General features: G+C 41.3%; 1 protein-coding gene across 5 annotated transcripts in view; it reads left to right on the top strand.

Annotated features, from left to right (window-relative positions):
- Positions 1 to 21,197, top strand: part of NEK10 (NIMA related kinase 10) — a 407,343-nt gene that overhangs the window by 181,176 nt on the left and 204,970 nt on the right. For 3 of the 5 annotated variants that reach the window (XM_077268950.1, XM_077268945.1, XM_077268947.1), the window contains 4 exons: positions 5,870 to 5,970; positions 7,589 to 7,691; positions 7,778 to 7,906; positions 16,956 to 17,093. In XM_077268950.1, coding sequence (XP_077125065.1) covers positions 5,870 to 5,970; positions 7,589 to 7,691; positions 7,778 to 7,906; positions 16,956 to 17,093 — 471 coding nt within the window. The remainder of the gene's footprint in view (positions 1 to 5,869; positions 5,971 to 7,588; positions 7,692 to 7,777; positions 7,907 to 16,955; positions 17,094 to 21,197) is intronic. The other 2 variants (XM_077268949.1, XM_077268946.1) reach the window with 1 other exon arrangement.

The following is a 21,197-nucleotide window of genomic DNA, read 5'->3' as shown; positions in this document are numbered from 1 at the left end:
ATTTCAGATCACAAGAGCTTTCCAGACACAGAAACGAAACTACAGCTGTGAACTGGAACAAAATGCAAAAACAAACGAGGACTAAAGTCCAACTTAGCTGGGAGTTGTCTAGCAGCAGGAACATGCACAGAAAGGCTTCTGATTACAATGTTGACCGGCATGGAAGTGACAGAGGAGCAAGGTTAAATAGCGACTCCCACATCCTGATGGAAACAGGTGAACAGAGGGGAAGATGCACACCAGTTCAATTCCACCAGTGGCCACCGGGGGAGCCCAAAATCCAATTTTACAACAATCAGCGTACTCAGGACAAATTGTACAACAACTTTTGGGGTCCAATTTTTTTCTCTTAGCCTTGGGAAAATAAAAAATTTGGGGCGAAAAGATCATTTTTGTGAAAAAAAATTATTTTTTATTTTTACGGCTCTGCATTATAAACTTCTGTGAATCACTTAATGGGTCAAAGTGCTCACCACAGATCTAGATAAGTTCCTTAGGGGGTCTACTTTCCAAAATGGTGTCACTTGTGGGTGGTTTCAATGTTTAGACACATCAGTGTCTCTCCAAACGCAACATGGCGTCCCATCTCAATTCCAGTCAATTTTGCATTTAAAAGTCAAATGGCGCTCCTTCCCTTCCGAGCTCTCCCATGCGCCCAAACAGTGGTTTACCCCCACATATGGGGTATCGGCGTACTCAGGACAAATTGTACAACAACTATTGCGGTCCATTTTCTCCTGGTACCCTTGGTAAAATAAAACAAATTGGAGCTGAAGTAAATTTTTTGTGACAAAAAGTGAAATGTTCATTTTTATTTAAACATTCCAAAAATTCCTGTGAAAAACCTGAAGGGTTAATAAACTTCTTGAATGTGGTTTTGAGCACCTTGAGGGGTGCAGTTTTTAGAATGGTGTCACACTTGATTATTTTCTATCATATAGACCCCTCAAAATGACTTCAAATGAGATGTGGTCCCTAAAAAAAAATGGCTTTGTAAAAATGAGAAATTGCTGGCCAACTTTTAACCCTTATAACTCCCCAAAATTCTGCTGATGTAAAGTAGACATGTGGGAAATGTTAGCTATTAAGTATTTTGTGTGACATATCTCTGTGATTTAATTGCATAAAAATTCATAGTTGGAAAATTGCGAAATTTTCAAAATTTTCGCCAAATTTTCATTTTTTTCACAAATAAACGCAGGTAATATCAAAGAAATTTTACCACTATCATGAAGTACAATATGTCTCGAGAAAACGGTGTCAGAATCACCAGGATTCGTTGAAGCGTTCCAGAGTTATAACCTCATAAAGGAACAATGGTCAGAATTGACCTGGTCATTAACGTGCAAACCACCCTTGGGGGTAAAGGGGTTAAATTAATGTCAGTAAACGTGTTCAATACTTTTTCCCTGTGACATTCCTCGTTACTACACATTGCTTAATTTATGAAGCCATGGTTTGATTTATTTGCCTTTATGGATTAGATGGGTTATTACAGACATCTGGTGAGAATTTCAGAATTTCTTGTCAATAGCACCTTTAGAAATATATTTACGTGTTTTGTGTATCTTAGATATAACATTGGATGCGTCATTCTGCCCGGAGTTGGGATGGGTGGTGCCTGCACAGTGTGGCGCCGTGGTGCGGTATGCGCACGTGCTGACTCTGCCGCCACACTGCGCAGGCACCGCCCACCACCCTTTTTATTGAAGACACTATGTATGCAAATTCGCAGACACAGTGTCTTCAACAAAATGGCACCAGATATCGCAGGATGTGCATGCGTTGACTGCTTCACCATTTTATTGAAGAATCGTACTGCAACGCTAACATAGCAGTACGCATGTCGCCATTATCTCTGTTGCCAATGCTTGCGCACTGCTATGTTGACATTGTAGTACATTACTTCAATATAGTGGCATCAGAGATCGCAGTATGCACGCGTGCTGACTCCGGCGCTGTCTTATTGAAATAATGTACTATAACATGGCGCCCGAGTCAGCGCCTGCTGATACCACGATCTGGCACCATTTTATTGATCACACAGTATAAGTGTACCAATAAAAATGCTCTCCCCCCGGGCTTAGAACGGGTTCACTAGCTAATATATATATATATATATATATATATATATATATATATATATATATATATATATATTTTAGCGTTTCACCTGCTACGGGTCTAGGGGACACTCGCTTAGGTGCGGCGGATGACACTCAGTAGACATGTTTCCTTAAAAGTTCACAGGGTTTATTGCTCCATAAACCACATTGCAACAGGAACAACAGGTAAACAGTCTTACATCAGACAGATGAATCATCAATGTCCATAGTAGAGCTCCGCTCTCTCTCAGATCTGTGGGCACACAGACTGTGCTATGTCCAGCACGTAGGCTCTCCATCCTAAATGGTCTGTGTGTGCTGTTCAGGATGTCTGTCCCCACTTGGGACTGTCCAACACACAGGCCACTCTGCAGTGTCCAGCCAGGACACATGGAAGTGTGTCCACCCTGACACACCCACACACTCACTCCATGTGCTACACACACCTCTTTACATAGGTGTAACCACACCCAGGTACCTGTCACATGGCTAGTCAGGTGAGCGTGACATCACCACAGGTCCTTACACACAAACCCATCTTACGTGTTCAGACACGCCTCTTTGGGTGGGTTTGTAGGTGACTGAACCCACCCATCTCTCCAATCACCTGGAAGCCTTCCCAACTTAAACAAATCCCTCAGCAGTAGATCTGCTTGAGCAAAACATACCAAGGCTTCCATCACAGGGCCCCCCCCCACCTCTGCGATACATACCGTCCATTAATCACACGACCAGTCGCTATGCCACTATATATATATATATATATATATATATATATATATATATATAACCTGACACTCCAGATACATTGCCTTTTTAAAATTAGAAATTCACACAATAATCATATCCCAGACAAAATTTTGTTCTAAAAACGCAAAAATTCTGATTTTACGAATCAAAAGTATAGGTGGAAGCTGCAATGAAGAAAAGACAATCTACAGGGCTGTCTTATATGTAATGTATAGTACTGTGCAAAAGTTGTAGCAGATGGTAAAAAATGCTGCAAAGTAAGAATGATTACAAGTATAGAAGTGTTAATAGTTTATTTTAATCAATTAACATAATGGAAAGTGAACAAAAGAGAATCAAATCAATGTTTGATGTTCCCACCCATTCCCTTCAAAACATCATTAAAATATCAAATTTCTAGGTACACTTGCACAAAGTTTTAAAGGAACTCAGCAGGAATGTTGTTCCAAACATCTTGGAGAACTAAGCACACATCTGAATTGGCCATAAACTTGTTCAAATCCTTCTGTTTCTTCATGTAATCCCAGAATGTGATGGTGTCACCCCTCAGTGTGTCTGGGATGCTGTTACTGACAGCTCAGTTGTCCAGTCTAGTGTAGAGGCTTGCTGAGCTGTCAGTGTGTTGATTCACAGCTCGACTGTCCAATCTGAGACAGGTAGACTCTCGCTGTCTCCAGGTGTTCATTGTGCCAGGTGATTGCCAGGCTACTTATCTGGGCTGTTACTCCCAGACCTCTGCCAGACACACATTCAGCTACTGTGTGGTTTGTCTCTCCGTGCCTTGCATTCTATTTGTGGATTGGAAGTTGCCTGACCTTTGACCTCATTCTGACCATCCATCTGTTTAACCCCTTTTGCTCAGATCTGCTATCCTCTATCTCTTTCTTCTGTTTACGACTTACCTTCCTGGCTTTTGACCTCAGACTCCTCGACTATCCCATCTCATGGCTTGGCCATGAGAAGTGACTCAGCGTCACACCGAAAGACTCGATGATGTTGATATTAGGGCTCTGTGGAAGTCATAATAATCCGTCTGGTTTACCACTGTATCTTATCCAGTCTATTTAGTAGAAAAGATTCCCACAGATGTCATTACACTAAAGATAGCTGTAATGACATTGGCTGTATGTTGGAGGTCATTGTCATTCTACAGAATACTTTGGAGCCAATCAGATGACTGTGAAGGTATTGCATAATAGATAAGTATCTGACTTTATTTCTTAGCACTGAGGACACAATTAAATCTGACCAATTCCCCTACTCCATTTGCTGAAATACAGCTTCAAACTCTCAAGTAACCTTCACCATGCTACTCTATTGTCACAGACACACATTATTGTACCACTTTTTAGTCCTTTGGCAGACAAACTGCCCGTTGTTACAGCCAAATATTTCAAATTTTGACTTATCAGTATAGAGCACCTGGTGTGACACTGCATCACTTTTCACGGCCAAGCTGAGAGTCAGGGTAGTTAAGGACTCCAAGGTCAGAAGCCAGGAGTCATAACCTAGCCTTTACATTATAAGCAGAAAGAAGAGACAAAGGCATAGTCAGGTAACGTTTTGAGGTCAGAATACCAGGATAGCTTATCAACTGGGACAATGTACACCTGGAGACAGCCAGAGCCTCCCACTCTCAGATTGGACGGCCGAGCTGTCAATCAACACACTGACAGCTCAGCACGCCCCTGCACAAGACTGGATGACTGAGCTGTCAATCAAAGTACTGACAGCTTCAGCTGTAATGGCATCCCAGACACACTGGGGGGGGGGGACCGTGACATCTGCTGCCATTTTCTGCACCCCAGATCCTATGTTTTGTGCATTGTTGAGTTTCTGCATGTTGTTTCCATGTAGAATGTATAGCTATTTGACCACATTTATTCTATGAAGACCACTTTTGGCCAAATTTCTCTGAACAGTAGATGGGTTTAGTTGGATGCCACTGGTTGCTGTGAGTTCTAAGCTGATGGCACTGCTGGACATCTTCAAATGCTTTGCCTGAGAGAGACCTTGCTGATGCAGTATAACTACATTGTATCTCATTGCTGTGCTTCGTCTTGCCTCAGTGTATGACCTGTGATATGAACCTTGAGTCTTCCACTAGCTCACCTTTACAGCAGAGTTTGACTGTTCCTCACTCAGTTTTTATCCCACACAGCTGTTTCTGCTTCCGTTAATTACTGTGTTTCATAAATTAATGATCATAATCACTAGTATAATTGGTTACTAGAACTGTATGTACTATAGGACTTTATGAAGGACTAGAATTCTAAAAAAAAATCCATGACTTTGTCCAGGTGTACCTAGAAGAATTCACACTGTTTAAAGTCAAAAGTTGGCCATAACAAATAATAATTTGGTTTAGATTTTTCTTTTTCAAATTCCCATTGCTTTTTTGTTTATTGATCAAAATAGACTAGTAACTGACTCGTTAGTGATATTTGTGTGTCATTTAGGTTTGGATATTACTGGTTCGTGTGTTTGATCTTTATATAGTAAAGTGCACTACTATTTGTTCTAATTCTATTTATGGTGTTTGCTTTTTGTGAGAATTGTATTGGAGATCAGTGTATGTTTCTTTTTACAAATGAATTCTAGTTAAATGTTTAAGTTTTATTTCTACCTTTCTACCTATAGCTTACCCCAGAGTGTTTTCTGTGACTTTTAGATTTAGAATTTAGAAAAACCTGCATTAGCCCTTTATTGATAGTCTCACATATGAGAACAAGCATAGAATTGTTGTATACATTAAAATGATCACTGCCATAAACATTTCAAAATATTTAACATGTAATTCAATTTGACTAAATATGATAGTTGTAATACCATCTGGCAGCAGATCTCCACACTGAGGATGTACCGCCAGATGGCCTAAGATCATAGAGTACGCAAAATAAATGCCATACTAGGTAGTAATGAAATATCCTGAAAGATCCTGCTGGGTGATAGTGTTTGTGGATGGGCATAAATATTTTATTTCCTCTGTCTTTTTTTTCTTTTTGTTTACACAGTGTTATGCGTTCAGAGCATTAAGATTTCTCTTTAGCATGGAAAGAAATCGAGATCTGTTCAAAAGGTACAGTATGCATACTGTGAATACAACACAACAAAGGTAATAAGGATTACTTCAATAATATGTGAACACTAGATGGAGGCCTGATGCTATCGCATCGGGTGTGTGGTAATGTCACAATGGGGCAGGCTTTGCAGCGTTGAGAAGCTCTCCCCCTATGTGCTCACCCACCTATCCACTCTTTCATACCCCATGTGCTGACTTCTCTCATCTGTGCTCTCTTCTTTGTATGTAATAATGTCACTCATAGCCACAGATCAGTAATATGATCCGCAACTTAGCCATGGTGTATGGAGATGGAACGCCCCTCTCCGTCCCGACTCGAGTTTCGCTTTCTCAAAAGGAAGTGCCAAACAGTTTGATCAAGAAGGGGTTGTCCTAATAGTGAACAACCCCTTTAATATTTGATTAATTAGTTGAAAATTTTGTATCAATAATTCTGTAGTAGAATTATACTCATCTAAAAAAGCATGATAGTTGTAGGGTTATTCCCAAATTCATAATTTATCCCCAACATTCCTGAACTTAGGGCTCTGGAACTCTGAGAATGGGGATATCCAGCTATGTCTTGAATGGAGTGGAGGTGCGCATGCCTCCTTCCATTCATTGTCATTGAGACTGCTGGAAAAAGTTGAATACAGCACTTGGCTTTCTCCAGCCGTCCCATAGAAAATGAATAGAGCAGTAGTCAAGCATTCCAGTCAAGAAGGGGCTACAAAAGGAGTTTCAGAGCCCAATTTTGAAATCAATTAGTGGATCAATTGCAGGGAATCTAGCTATCATTATCAGCAATATACCTACTGGTTTTGAAGACTCTTTCAGCTGGCAGAATTCTGTATAAATGCTCATGTATAGTACAGCAGAAGCAGTGCCTAAAGTTAGTTAGTGCACATCCTGAATTTTGTGACTGGTATAATATTTTATTGAATATTTACCTTGTATTATATGGAAGTGAGCCTTAATAATTTTGTACAAATTGAAAGTGTGATATAAGGCAGGGTTCACATTGCTTTGACCCTACATTCGGTGGCTCCATTTATTCTTATGTCTGAATCCCCACAATATGGGATTTGGGCTTACATGCTGCTAGGGTCTTTGACTATAATGAGTTAGATGGAGTTACAGTGTGCTCTGTTATACATCATCTTTGGCACTATACTGGCGCTATACGCCTAGTTGAGGAGGGCATCGACACCTAGTCTACAACATCTTGTTGCCCGCCTTCATTAGGCATATATGGCCGAAAAGGATGTACGACAGAAAACACTAACTCCGTCTGCATCACTACAGTCAATGGCCCCACCACCACATACACCCCAATCCTGTGTGTGGGAACTCGGATGGAAGCCCTGACGTAGCCATGAACGTAGGGTCAACTTCTATGTGAACATAGCCTAAAGGATGTAGCCATATTCTTTCACATTGGCTTTTCAGTAACTGATCAAGAAATGTAAAACATTTTTAGTATCACCATAAGTATGATGCTGAAACAAATTTACAATGACAGACTGGTACAGAGGGGAGAGGACATAATAACCAAATTTTGGATACTGCTTTATTTTCTCATTTACGAATACATAGCCAGGAATGTATGCATAGTTATGTGACAGTACGGTGCTTGGTTACTTTTATTGCATCTAATTTGCATTTGTTGTAGGTTTTTTCCACCTGATTTGTTTGAGATGTTCATTGATATTGGACATTATATTCGAGAGATCAGTGCCTATGAAGACCTTGTATCGAAATTAAATGCTTTGCCAGTAAGTGCTATACTATAAATCCTCTTTAACAACCAAATGTAGTCATTATCTCCGCAAATGTAAGTGGTGTTTTATGTGGTTTACAGGAAGATGAACTAAAGCAAGTCTCCGATAGTATTGAAGGCATCAATCAAAATAAGACGCCCACAAAATTTATAGGAAACTATGCAATTTTAGACCACCTTGGAAGCGGAGCATTTGGGAGTGTCTATAAGGTGATTTTTATAGAGTTTTTAAATCTACCAGTTGAGATATAATCAATGTCTTTTAATAATCTTCTTATTCCTTTCTGAGAGCCATATAGATGCCATGATCAATAGATAATTATATATGCCTATGTCCTTGTGAGCACAGACCTCTTTACTGCCGAATGCTATGTAACCTGTTTAAACAGTTTTCAAAGGGTTAAAATTTGCTAATGTAATGCTCAGACTGGGGAAGAAAAAAAAAAGAAACAATAATTTGTCCATTCCCTTTTGCTGTTATTCCATCTCTTTTGCTCCCCTGCTGGCTTCTACTTGCTGCTCTCATGATGTCCCAACCACAGAGCAAGTGACGTCTGTAATCTCCAACTGCAGCCAGTCATGGGCTGCAGGTGATTACTTACAATTAGAGATGTCCCTGTGAAGAGACTGGTAGGGAACAAAGACTGGCAGGGACTGGTCAGCATCAGAACAGAAGCTCTGGGAGATGGGTAAGGGGCGTATTGCCTATTTTATCCCATTCTGTGCATTTTGAAAAATAATTTGCTCTCCAGACAACCCCTTTATGTACGCAGCTATTATCACCCTTAAGGACGCAATGAGTTTTTTAGTATTTTTATTACTTTTAATGTTTCAAATCGTGTGCAGTATCTGTGTGAGAACTTGTTTTTTGCCACGTTAGTTGTATTTTTTTCAGAACCATTTTGGGGTACATATACCGTACCGTATTATAATAATAATAATCTTTATTTTTTATATATAACATATTCCGCAGCGCTTTACAGACATTATCATCGCTGTCCCCATTGGGGCTCACAATCTAAATTCCCTACCAGTATGTCTTTGGAATGTGGGAGGAAACCGGAGAACCCGGAGGAAACCCACACAAACACAGGGAGAACATTCATACAGGTCCTTCTCAAAAAATTAGCATATAGTGTTAAATTTCATTATTTACCATAATGTAATGATTACAATTAAACTTTCATATATTATAGATTCATTATCCACCAACTGAAATTTGTCAGGTCTTTTATTGTTTTAATACTGATGATTTTGGCCTACAACTCCTGATAACCCAAAAAACCTGTCTCAATAAATTAGCATATTTCACCCGTCCAATCAAATAAAAGTGTTTTTTAATAACAAACAAAAAAACCATCAAATAATAATGTTCAGTTATGCACTCAATACTTTGTCGGGAATCCTTTGGCAGAAATGACTGCTTCAATGCGGCGTGGCATGGAGGCAATCAGCCTGTGACACTGCTGAGATGTTATGGAGGCCCAGGATGCTTCAATAGCGGCCTTAAGCTCATCCAGAGTGTTGGGTCTTGCGTCTCTCAACTTTCTCTTCACAATATCCCACAGATTCTCTATGGGGTTCAGGTCAGGAGAGTTGGCAGGCCAATTGAGCACAGTAATACCATGGTCAGTAAACCATTTACCAGTGGTTTTGGCACTGTGAGCAGGTGCCAGGTCGTGCTGAAAAATGAAATCTTCATCTCCATAAAGCATTTCAGCCGATGGAAGCATGAAGTGCTCCAAAATCTCCTGATAGCTAGCTGCATTGACCCTGCCCTTGATGAAACACAGTGGACCAACACCAGCAGCTGACATGGCACCCCACACCATCACTGACTGTGGGTACTTGACACTGGACTTCAGGCATTTTGGCATTTCCTTCTCCCCAGTCTTCCTCCAGACTCTGGCACCTTGATTTCCGAATGACATGCAAAATTTGCTATCATCAGAAAAAAGTACTTGGGACCACTTAGCAACAGTCCAGTGCTGCTTCTCTGTAGCCCAGGTCAGGCGCTTCTGCCGCTGTTTATGGTTCAAAAGGCTTTACCTGGGGAATGCGGCACCAGTAGCCCATTTCCTGCACACGCCTTTCCACACCAGACTCAGTCCACTGCTTCCTCAGGTTCCCCAAGGTCTGGAATCGGTCCTTCTCCACAATCTTCCTCAGGGTCCGGTCACCTCTTCTCGTTGTACAGCGTTTTCTGCCACATTGTTTCCTTCCAACAGACTTACCATTGAGGTGCCTTGATACAGCACTCTGGGAACAGCCTATTTGTTGAGAAATTTCTTTCTGGGTCTTACCCTCTTGCTTGAGGGTGTCAATGATGGCCTTCTTGACATCTGTCAGGTCGCTAGTCTTACCCATGATGGGGGTTTTGAGTAATGAACCAGGCAGGGAGTTTTTAAAAGCCTCAGGTATCTTTTGCATGTGTTTAGAGTTAATTAGTTGATTCAGAAGATTAGGGTAATAGGTCGTTTAGAGAACCTTTTCTTGATATGCTAATTTATTGAGACAGGTTTTTTGGGTTATCAGGAGTTGTAGGCCAAAATCATCAGTATTAAAACAATAAAAGACCTGACAAATTTCAGTTGGTGGATAATGAATCTATAATATATGAAAGTTTAATTGTAATAATCATTACATTATGGTAAATAATGAAATTTAACAATATATGCTAATTTTTTGAGAAGGACCTGTACTCTTTGCAGATGTTGTCCTTGGTGGGATTTGAACCCAGGACTCCAGTGCTGCAAGGCTGCAGTGCTAACTAATTATCTGTTAAATTGTCTGATAGCGGAATAAAAAAAAAACAATTTCACAACTGTGTTTTAGATATGATTTTTGTTATTCTTCAAGGTGCAGTTGGCATTGTCCAGGATATAGGATAGGAAATCAATAGGTTATCCCATAGGATGGGTCATCAACATGAGATCGGTAGAGGTCTGACACCCAGAAGCTCCTGCAATCAGTTGATATCTGTTTAGGCAGCATCCATATATTGGCAGTGTATGGAACCAAACCCCACACCCCCTTTCATTGTCTTTTGGCTGCTGCGAAGTACTGAAGTTTACCACTTGAATAGGAGATACAATGCAGCGGCATACAGAGGGGTGGAGTTCAGTTCTGAAAAACATGATTGGCACTGACATGGGATAAAGGGTGTTGGACCCCCACTGATCTCATATTGATGATCTATCCCATAGACTGGTCAGGAATAATGTTAATCCCAGTAAACCAATTTAAAGCAAAACTCCCAAGTCATTCAAAATTGGTAACAAGGAAACATGCAGAACCTGACAATATAATCTATCTTTAAAAAAAAACAAGAGCAATTTTCACATAAAAAATATTAATCTTTACTGAATATACATAAAGAAGACATTTACAAATGTAAGGTATCCAGACTAGGTAAAGATATGGCCAAAATGTATATAATGGTGACACATGCATGTAACAAATTTTGTATAGTTTAATTTCTACCTGGTTAATGAATCTGAGAATTAAACTTCTGATCAGATATAATTCAGTTAATTCCTCCTAGCATATAGTAGCAGCTTAGTGGATATTAAAGTTCATGTGCAACGCAAGAGTAAAAGGGAGGTAGCAGGTAAAGGAACCTCCAATATCAGGTGCTTTATGGCATCTGGACACATGACACCATACCTCTTCCGTGCCGGTGGCATAGGGAAGCATCACGCAGGGAGGTGGCTCCCTGCGTTCTTCCCTGAGTCCCTCAGAACAACGTGATGTGATCGCGTTGTTCCGAGCGTCTCCTCCGTTCTCCTCCCTGCAGGCCCCGGATCCAAGATTGCCGTGGGGGTCCTTCCGGGTCCTGCAGGGAGGTGGCTTGTCAGTGCCTTCTGAGAGCAGGCGCCAGCAAGCCTCCTTCACTGCCTGTCAGATCGCTGATCTGACACAGTGCTCTGCAAAGTGTCAGATCAACGATCTGACACTGTATAGGGATGTCCCACCCTGGGACAATGTAAAAAAGTTAAAAAAAATTACACTGTGTAAAAATATAAAAAAATAATTCCTAAATAAAGAAAAATAAATAAATATTGTTCCACAAATACATTTCTTTATGTAAATAATAAATAAAAAAACAATAAGGCCACGTTCACACTTTGCGGCCTGCTCTGCGGGTTAATCCCGCAGCGGAATTGATAAATCTGCAGGGCAAAACCGCTGCGGTTATCCCTGCAGATTTATCGCGGTTTGTTCCGCGGTTTCCGCTGCGGGTTTCCGCCTATACTATTGATGCTGCATATGCAGCAATATGCAGCATCAATAGTAATGTAAAAAATAATAAAAATTGGTTATACTCACCCTCCGATGTCCGGATCTCCTCGGTGCTGCAGGCGGCTGTGCCAACAAGGACCTTCGTGACGTCACGGTCATGTGACCGCGGCGTCATCACGGTCATGTGACCGCGACGTCACCACAGGTCCTGCTCGCACTGCAACTGAGACCGGACGCCGCGGGCAGCGCTGAGAGGTGAGTATAGCATCATTTTTTATTTTAATTCTTTTTTTTACACCAAAATATGGTTCCCAGGGCCTGGAGGAGAGTCTCCTCTCCTCCACCCCGGGTACCATCTGCACATTATCCGCTTAACTTCCCGCAACGTGGGCACAGCCCCATGCGGAAAGTGAGTGGATCAATGCATTTCTATGGGTGCAGAATCGCTGCGATTCTGCACCAAGAAGTGACATGCTCCTTCTTTTTTTCCGCAGAAAAGCCGCGCGGCTTTTTGCGCGGAAATCCGCAGCGTGGGCACAGCGGGTTTTGTTTTCCATAGGGTAACATTGTACTGTACCCTGCATGGAAAACTGCTGCGGATCCGCAGTGTCAAATCCGCTGCGGATCCGCGGCAAAACCCGCAAAGTGTGAACGTAGCCTAAAAGTACACATATTTAGTATCGCCGCATCTGTAACGACCCGACCTATAAAACTGTCCAACTAGTTAACCCCTTCAGTGAACACCGTAAAAAAAAAGAAAAAACGAGGCAAAAAGCAATGTTTAATCATCATACTGCCGAACAAAAAGTGGAATAACACGCGATCAAAAAGACGGCTATAAATAAACATGGTACCGCTGAAAACGTCATCTTGTCCCGCAAAAAATTATCCACCATACAGCATCATCAGTGAAAAAATTAAAAACGAGCTGCCATACAGCGTCATCAGCGAAAAAATAAAAAAGTTATAGCCCTCAGAATAAAGCAATGCAAAAATAATAATTTTTTATATAAAATAGTTTTTATTGTATAAAAGTACCAAAACATAAAAAATGATATAAATGAGGTATCGCTGTAATCGTACTAACCCGAATAATAAAACCGCTTTATTAATTTTACCACATGGTATAAACACCCCCCCAAAAGAAATTAATGAATTGCTGGTTCGCCTAACAAAAATCGGAATTAAAAGAGATCAAAAAATGTCATGTGCCCAAAAATGGTACCAATAAAAACATCAACTCGTCCCGCAAAAACAAGACCTCACATGACTCTGTGGACCAAAATATGGAAAAATTATAGCTCTCAAAATGTGACGCAAAAACTATTTTTTGCAATAAAAAGCATCTCTTAGTGTGTAACAGATGCCAAACATAAAAACCCACTATAAATAGTAAATCAAACCCCCTTTTTCACTGCTTTAGTTAGGGAAAAATAAAAAAAATGTATTTATTTCCATTTTCCGGTTAGGGTTGGGGCTAAAGTTAGGGTTACGGTTGGGGCTAAAGTTAGAGTTAGGGTTGGGGCTAAAGTTAGGGTTAGGGTTGGGGCTAGAGTTGGGGTTAGGGTTTGTATTACATTTATGGTTGGGTTAGGGGTGTGTCAGGGTTAGAGGTGTGGTTAGGGTTATGGTTGGGATTAGGGGTGTGTTTGGGGTTGGGATTAGGGGTGTGTTCGGGTTAGGGGTGTGGTTAGGGTTATGGTTAGGGTTGTGATTAGGGTTAGGGATGTGTTGAGGTTAGGGTTGGAGTTAGAATTGGGGGGTTTCAAATGTTTAGGCACATCAGGGGTTCTGCAAACACAACAAGACATCCTATCTCAATTCCATCCAATTCTGCGTTGAAAAAGTAAAACGGTGCTCCTTCCCCACATGTGGGGTATCAGCATTCTCAGGACAAATTGGGCAACAACTTTTGAGGTCCAATTTCTTCTGTTACCCTTGGGAAAATACAAAACTTGGGGCTAGAAATTAATTTTTGTGGAAAAAAAAGATTTTTTATTTTCACGGCTCTGTGTTATAAACTGTAGTGAAACACTTGGGGGTTCAAAGTTCTCACAACACATCTAGATAAGTTCCCTGGGGGGTCTAGTTTCCACTATGGGGTCACTTGGGGGTTTCTACTATTTAGGTACATCAGGGGCTTTGCAAACTCAACGTGACGCCCGCAGACCATTCCATCTAAGTCTGCATTCCAAAAAGGCACTCCTTTCAACCTCTGCCATACGCCCAAACGGTGGTCCCCCCACATATGGGGTATCAGCGTACTCAGGAAAAATTGGACAACAACTTTTGGGGTCCAATTTCTCCTGTTACCTTTGGCAAAATAAAAATTTGGGGGCTAAAAAATATTTTATTTTCACGGCTCTGCGTTATAAACTGGGGGTTCAAAGTTCTCACAACACATCTAGATAAGTTCCTTAGGGGGTCTACTTTCCAAAATGATGTCACATGTGGGGGGTTTCCACTGTTTAGGTACATCAGGGGCTCTCCAAATGCGACATGGCATCTTATCTCAATTCCAGTCAATTTTGCATTGAAAAGTTAAACGGCACTCCTTCCCTTCCAAGCTCTGCCATGCGCCCAAACAGTGGTTTACCCCCACATATGGGGTATTAGCATACTCAGAACAAATTGTTCAACAACTTTTGTTGTCCAATTTCTCCTCTTACCCTTGGCAAAATAAAAAATTGGGGGCGAAAAATCATTTTTGGGAAAAAATATGATTTTTTATTTTTACGGCTTTACATTATAAACCTCTGTGAAGCACTTGGTGGGTCAAAGTGCTCACCACACATCTAGATAAGTTCCATAGGGGGTCTACTTTCCAAAATGGTGTCATTTGTGGGCGGTTTCCACTGTTTAGGCACATTAGGGGCTCTCCAAACGCGACATAGCGTCCTATCTCAATTCCAGCCAATTTTGCATTGGAAAGTCAAACGGCACTCCTTCACTTCTGAGCTCTGCCATGCACCCAAACAGTGGTTCTTCCTCACACATGGGGTATCTGCATACTCAGGACATATTGTGCAACAACTTTTGGGGTCCAATTTCTCCTGTTACCCTTGGTAAAATAAAACAAATTGGATCTGAAGTAATTTTTTTGTGAAAAAAGTTAAATGTTAATTTTTTTTAAACATTCAATAATTTCCTGTGAAGCATCTGAAGGGTTAATAGACTTCTTGAATGTGGTTTTGAGCACTTTGAGGGGTACAGTTTTTAGAATGGTGTCACACTTGGGTATTTCCTATCATATAGACCCCTCAAAGTGACTTCAAATGTGATGTGGTCCCTAAAAAAAATGTTGCTGTAAAAATGAGAAATTGATGGTCAATTTTTAACCCTTATAACTCCCTAACAAAAAAATATTGGTACCAAAATTGTGCTGATGTAAAGTAGACATGTGGGAAATGTTACTAATTAAGTATTTTGTGGGACATATCTCTGTGATTTAATTTTCAAAATTTTCGCCAAATTTCCATTGTTTACACAAATAAACACAAGTAATGTTGAGGAAATTTTACCAATAACATGAAGTACAATATGTCACGAGAAGAAAAGGAATGCCAGAATCACCGGGATCCATGCAAGCGTTCCAGAGTCATAGCCTCATAAAGGGACAGTGGTTAGAATTGTAAAATTTGGCCCGGTCATTAACATGCAAACCAACCTTGGGGATTAAGGGGTTAATATGCTCTATTACATATTTCTTTGCAGTGACACGACTTACCTGGTTTTCCCATGATGCTTATTTGAAAAGGCGACTATATAATAAAGGCCATTAATTGGCCGAAATGTCTTACTAAATTGTCGTTTCACCTATCAGCATCAAATAAATACTCACCTGAAGCACTATAAACAATATACTCCTTTGTATAATGTCAACTGTGATTACTGTACTAACTGTACACTATATACTATATACAGAGCTCCTGTGTATAATGTCATAGTGATCCTTGTATTACCTGTACACTAAACACTATATACAGAGATCCTGTGTATAATGGTGATTATGTTGATATTAGTATTGTGATTTTTTTTTTTATTATTGATCAGTATTGTAGTATTCGGTCACTGTGTGCTGGTAATATGTGGTCTGGGGTAAGAAGGATCACATATCATAGATAAAATCTAACTTAAAATTCAAGATTAAAATATGGGTAGCCAATACTTCACGATGACATACAGTAAACAGACATTAAAGTACATTAAAGTGATAAAGTGAACCAGTCCTCAATTAAAAAATGGTTGGATCTTACCATTAGAAGTTTCCAATGAGCAAAAACATCATGCAGGAGGGAGAAAAGGTAAATTAAGTTAGACAGGTAAAACTACATTGCCCATCATGCCCAATGCAATATCTTCCTTGCTGACAAGGACAGCGCCCAAGTGTGACCTATCCTTCTTAAAAATGTCCGTGTACAAACCATCCCTACGTGTTTCATCACCCTGTAGTGCTAGGAGTGATAGGAGTCCTCGTAAATTTTAAAAAGGACAGTTAGGGGGTGCTGTAATGATATCAGAGCCACTTTACATAGCAGAATGCTGACAAAGTGCAAGATGAAACGCATACCAAAAGCGTCTACCTTGTCGTGATGAAAAAATCTTTTGTCCAAAACAAAAACTAATGGCTATGTATGTGATATGGTGTTCGATGGGAACTGTTAATGTGTTATTGATGAGAACATGATGCAGAAGTGGAGTTTTTCCTAGAGTGGGTGGTGGAATTGTGGAAGGTTCAAGGGGGGGGGGAGGTGGAACTGGGGTGGAGCCTTGGAGGAGTTTCAAGGGGGCTCGAACATTTTGCCAGTTTGGGGCCCTGAAATTCCTGGTGACAGCCATGTCCCCAGCAGTCATAACTTTAGTGATCAGTAAGTTATCCCCTATCCTGTGTAAAATAACTTGTTTCTTTTTTTATTATAATCCTTTAATACAATTAACTTTTTTTTAGAGTTAATTTCCTGTTCTTTATCCTTTTTAGTCTTGATACATTCATTTTGTATAATAATATTTTATACAGGTCAGGAAACGCAGTGGACAGAATCTCTTCGCAATGAAAGAAATTAATTTGCACAACCCAGCATTTGGTAAAGACAAGAGAGACCGAGAGAACAACGCTGAGAACATAGTGTCTGAGCTGACAATAATCAGAGAGCAGGTACATATGAGTATACGTGTATGCTGTATTGTTCACTTTCTATCACTGTCCTTGAGGAACAGATAGAGGGAGTAATTGCTCTATTATAGCAACACATTGTCTCAGATCAAGGTGTGGAGCAAAACTAATGTAGACAAAATTAACCATCGTCATAAATAATGTTGCAGGCTACTTTTATACCAGACACAAATCCTATTGCATTAAAATTGAAAACAAACTTTTTTAGTGATAACAGATTTAAAAGTCAAATCAGACAATACAAAACAAAGGCAGCAGGTGGGCAACGATAAGAATCAATTCTTCTATTTTATATCCTTATAATGCCACCGAAAGAAAATACTGCACAAAAGTCTCATAAACGGAATAGTTTACTAAGGAGAATACAATAAATTAATATTAATAAAAACCAATAGTTAAAAGACAGAGTACCCCAGTGGAGGACCACAAAATGCAATGTATAGTGCAAGTAATAAAATATGTTAATTATATAGTGTGTATCCCAATGCCTACAGAGTATGTCCCTGTGGAAAATGCAGAAAACTACATACAGTATGTATTACAGGCAACACTTACATCATGGGTTGAAGTTAAGAGATAGCTGCTTTGTGGCCCAGGTGCCCCAACACGCGTTTCACCCATTCTTCGTCGGGCGTGATATACGATAAAGAGAGAAGATCCAGTTGCAATCCTTACATTGTTACTGTCATTTGTTTGTGTTTCAGTAAGTGTTTTCCCTACACAATCACTTAATCTTGCAGGGGAAACAGCTGTTGTGATTGTGCAGGGGGTCGTCAGCAGTACAGGGCTTACAGACGCAGCATGACAGTGAGGCCATGTGCACACGTTCAGGATTTTTCGCGTTTTTTTCACGTTTTTTCGCTATAAAAACGTGATAAAAACGCGAAAAAAACGCTAACCTATGCCTCCTATTATTTACAGGGTATTCCGCATTTTTTCTGCAAATGTTGCATTTTTTTCCGCGAAAAAATCGCATCGCGGAAAAAAAAGCAACATGTTCATAAAAAATGCGGAATTGCAGGGATTCCGCACACCTAGGAGTGCATTGATCTGCTTACTTTCCGCACGGGGCTGTCCTCCACGGACTGGGCACCATATAATTGGTCAAAAAAAAAGAATTAAAATAAAAAATAGTGATATACTCACCCTCTGATGGCCCCCGAAGTGTTCCCGCCTCTCCGGTGCATGCTTTCTCTTCCGTTCCTATAGATGGTGTGGTTCAGGACCTGTGATGACGTCGCTGTCTTGTGATTGGTCGCGTGACTGCTCATGTGACTCACGCGACCAATCACAAGCCGCGACGTCATCGAAGGTCCTGAACCACACCGGCATCTACACTCACCGGCCACTTTATTAGGTACACCTGTCCAACTTCTTGTTAACACTTAATTTCTAATCAGCCAATCACATGGCGGCAACTCAGTGCATTTAGGCATGTAGACATGGTCAAGACAATCTCCTGCAGTTCAAACCGAGCATCAGTATGGGGAAGAAAGGTGATTTGAGTGCCTTTGAACGTGGCATGGTTGTTGGTGCCAGAAGGGCTGGTCTGAGTATTTCAGAAACTGCTGATCTACTGGGATTTTCACGCACAACCATCTCTAGGGTTTACAGAGAATGGTCCGAAAAAGAAAAAAAATCCAGTGAGCGGCAGTTCTGTGGGCGGAAATGCCTTGTTGATGCCAGAGGTCAGAGGAGAATGGGCAGACTGGTTCGAGCTGATAGAAAGGCAACAGTGACTCAAATCGCCACCCGTTACAACCAAGGTAGGCCTAAGAGCATCTCTGAACGCACAGTGCGTCGAACTTTGAGGCAGATGGGCTACAGCAGCAGAAGACCACACCGGGTACCACTCCTTTCAGCTAAGAACAGGAAACTGAGGCTACAATTTGTACAAGCTCATCGAAATTGGACAGTAGAAGATTGGAAAAACGTTGCTTGGTCTGATGAGTCTCGATTTCTGCTGCGACATTCGGATGGTAGGGTCAGAATTTGGCGTAAACAACATGAAAGCATGGATCCATCCTGCCTTGTATGGAGCATCTTTGGGATGTGCAGCCGACAAATCTGCGGCAACTGTGTGATGCCATCATGTCAATATGGACCAAAATCTCTGAGGAATGCTTCCAGCACCTTGTTGAATCTATGCCACGAAGAATTGAGGCAGTTCTGAAGGCAAAAGGGGGTCCAACCCATTACTAGCATGGTGTACCTAATAAAGTGGCCGGTGAGTGTATGTGCACAAAGGAACAGGTTCCACAACAGATGAAAGATGCCAGCATAATTCACATATACAAGAGGAAAGGTAATCGCCAATCTTGTGACAACCATCGAGGCATCTCCCTTCTGTCCACTGCAGGCAAGATATTGGCTCGTCTCTTGCTCAACCGCCTTTTACATCACCTTGAGCAAGGACTATTACCCGAAAAGCCAGTGTGGTTTCCGTGCTAAACGTGGAACAGTAGATATGATATTTTCAGCACGTCAACTTCAGGAAAAGTGCCAGGAGCAACACCGTGACCTTTATGTAACTTTTGTTGATCTGACCAAGGCTTTCGACACAGTCAGTAGAGACGGCCTGTGGAAGATCATGGCAAAATTCGGCTGCCCGAGCAAGTTCATCTCAGTCATCCGGCAGTTCCATAATGGCATGATGGTGAAGATTCTGAACAATGGAGACATATCTGAGGCTTTCCCAGTAACAAACGGCATAAAACAAGGCTGTGTGCTTGCTCCAACCCTGTTCAGTATGCTGTTCTCTGCAATGTTAAATGATGCCTTTATCAACTGTGAAGATGGAATCCAGGTTAGGTACAGGACTGATGGCAAGCTATTCAACCCAAAACGCCTGAAGGCGGTTACGAAAGTGCTTGAGACTGTTATCCGTGAATTATTATTTGCTGATGACTGTGCACTTAACGCTAGCACGGAACAACAGATGCAGCATGAAATGGACTGTTTTTCACAAGCTTGCGACAGTTTTGGTCTCGAGATCAACATTAGAAAAACCGAAGTCATGTATCAACCGGTTCCAGGAAAACTGTACAAGGAGCCACGTATCACAGTGAAGGAGCAAAACCTCAAAGCAGTCGATAACTTCACCTACTTAGGCAGCACACTTTCCCGTGAAGTAACCATAGACGCTGAGGTTAATAACAGAATCACCAAAGCCAGTGCCGCCTTCGGGAGACTGCGTAAGAACATCTGGGAACGAAGGGGACTCAGCCTTACCACCAAGCTGAAGGTCTACTGCGTGGTGGTCCTCACCACACTTCTCTATGCTAGCGAGACCTGGACAGTGTACAGCCGGCATGCTAAACAGGTTAATCATTTCCACATGAGTTGCCTCCGCAGACTCCTCCACATCAGGTGGCAAGACAATGTCCCGGACACGGCAATTCTGGAACAAACTGGGCTCTGCAGCGTTTACACTCTCCTGCTGAAAGTCCAAGCCAGGTGGGCTGGACACGTGGTTAGAATGCCTGACAGCCGACTACAGAAACAACTGCTGTACGGAGAACTGTGCCAAGGAAAGCGAGCAGTTGGGGGGCAGAAGAAGCGCTATAAAGACTGCCTTACGGTGTCTCTCAAAAACCTGGAAGTCAACACCAATGAATGGGAAGAGCTTGCCCTGGATCGTCCAGGTTGGCGGGGCAGAATCACCTCAGGAGCACGTGCAGCTGAAGATAGGAAAATCTTTGACGCAAAAAGAAAGCGCACTGTATGCAAGGCACAAGTAGAATCTGGTGTACTGACCACATCTGCTTCCTTATGTCAAGTATGTGGGTGAACCTTCAGGACCCGGATTGGACTCATCAGCCACCTCCGGACCCATAACTACTAATCCTCTTCTAACCCTGAAGTTATGGTCATCTTCGAAAACGAAGGACGAACATCATCATTCTGGATCGTGGGCACATACCCTAACAGACATTTTGTGTGGTGCAAAAGGGGTTTAATAATGCAATAGAGATAGAATCACAAACTTCACCAATCTGATCCTCTCACATTTGAAGATTATTTTCACTTAAATGGCAATTTTTTTTTTAGTTTGTCATTATAGATATTTCCAGCTTCCTTGGTATT

The sequence above is a fragment of the Ranitomeya variabilis genome, chromosome 6, assembly GCF_051348905.1.
Source record: "Ranitomeya variabilis isolate aRanVar5 chromosome 6, aRanVar5.hap1, whole genome shotgun sequence".
In the NCBI taxonomy this organism is placed as follows: domain Eukaryota; kingdom Metazoa; phylum Chordata; class Amphibia; order Anura; family Dendrobatidae; genus Ranitomeya; species Ranitomeya variabilis.
The sequence above is the reverse complement of the archived record's forward strand: the minus strand, read 5'-3'. Positions and strand labels throughout refer to the sequence as shown.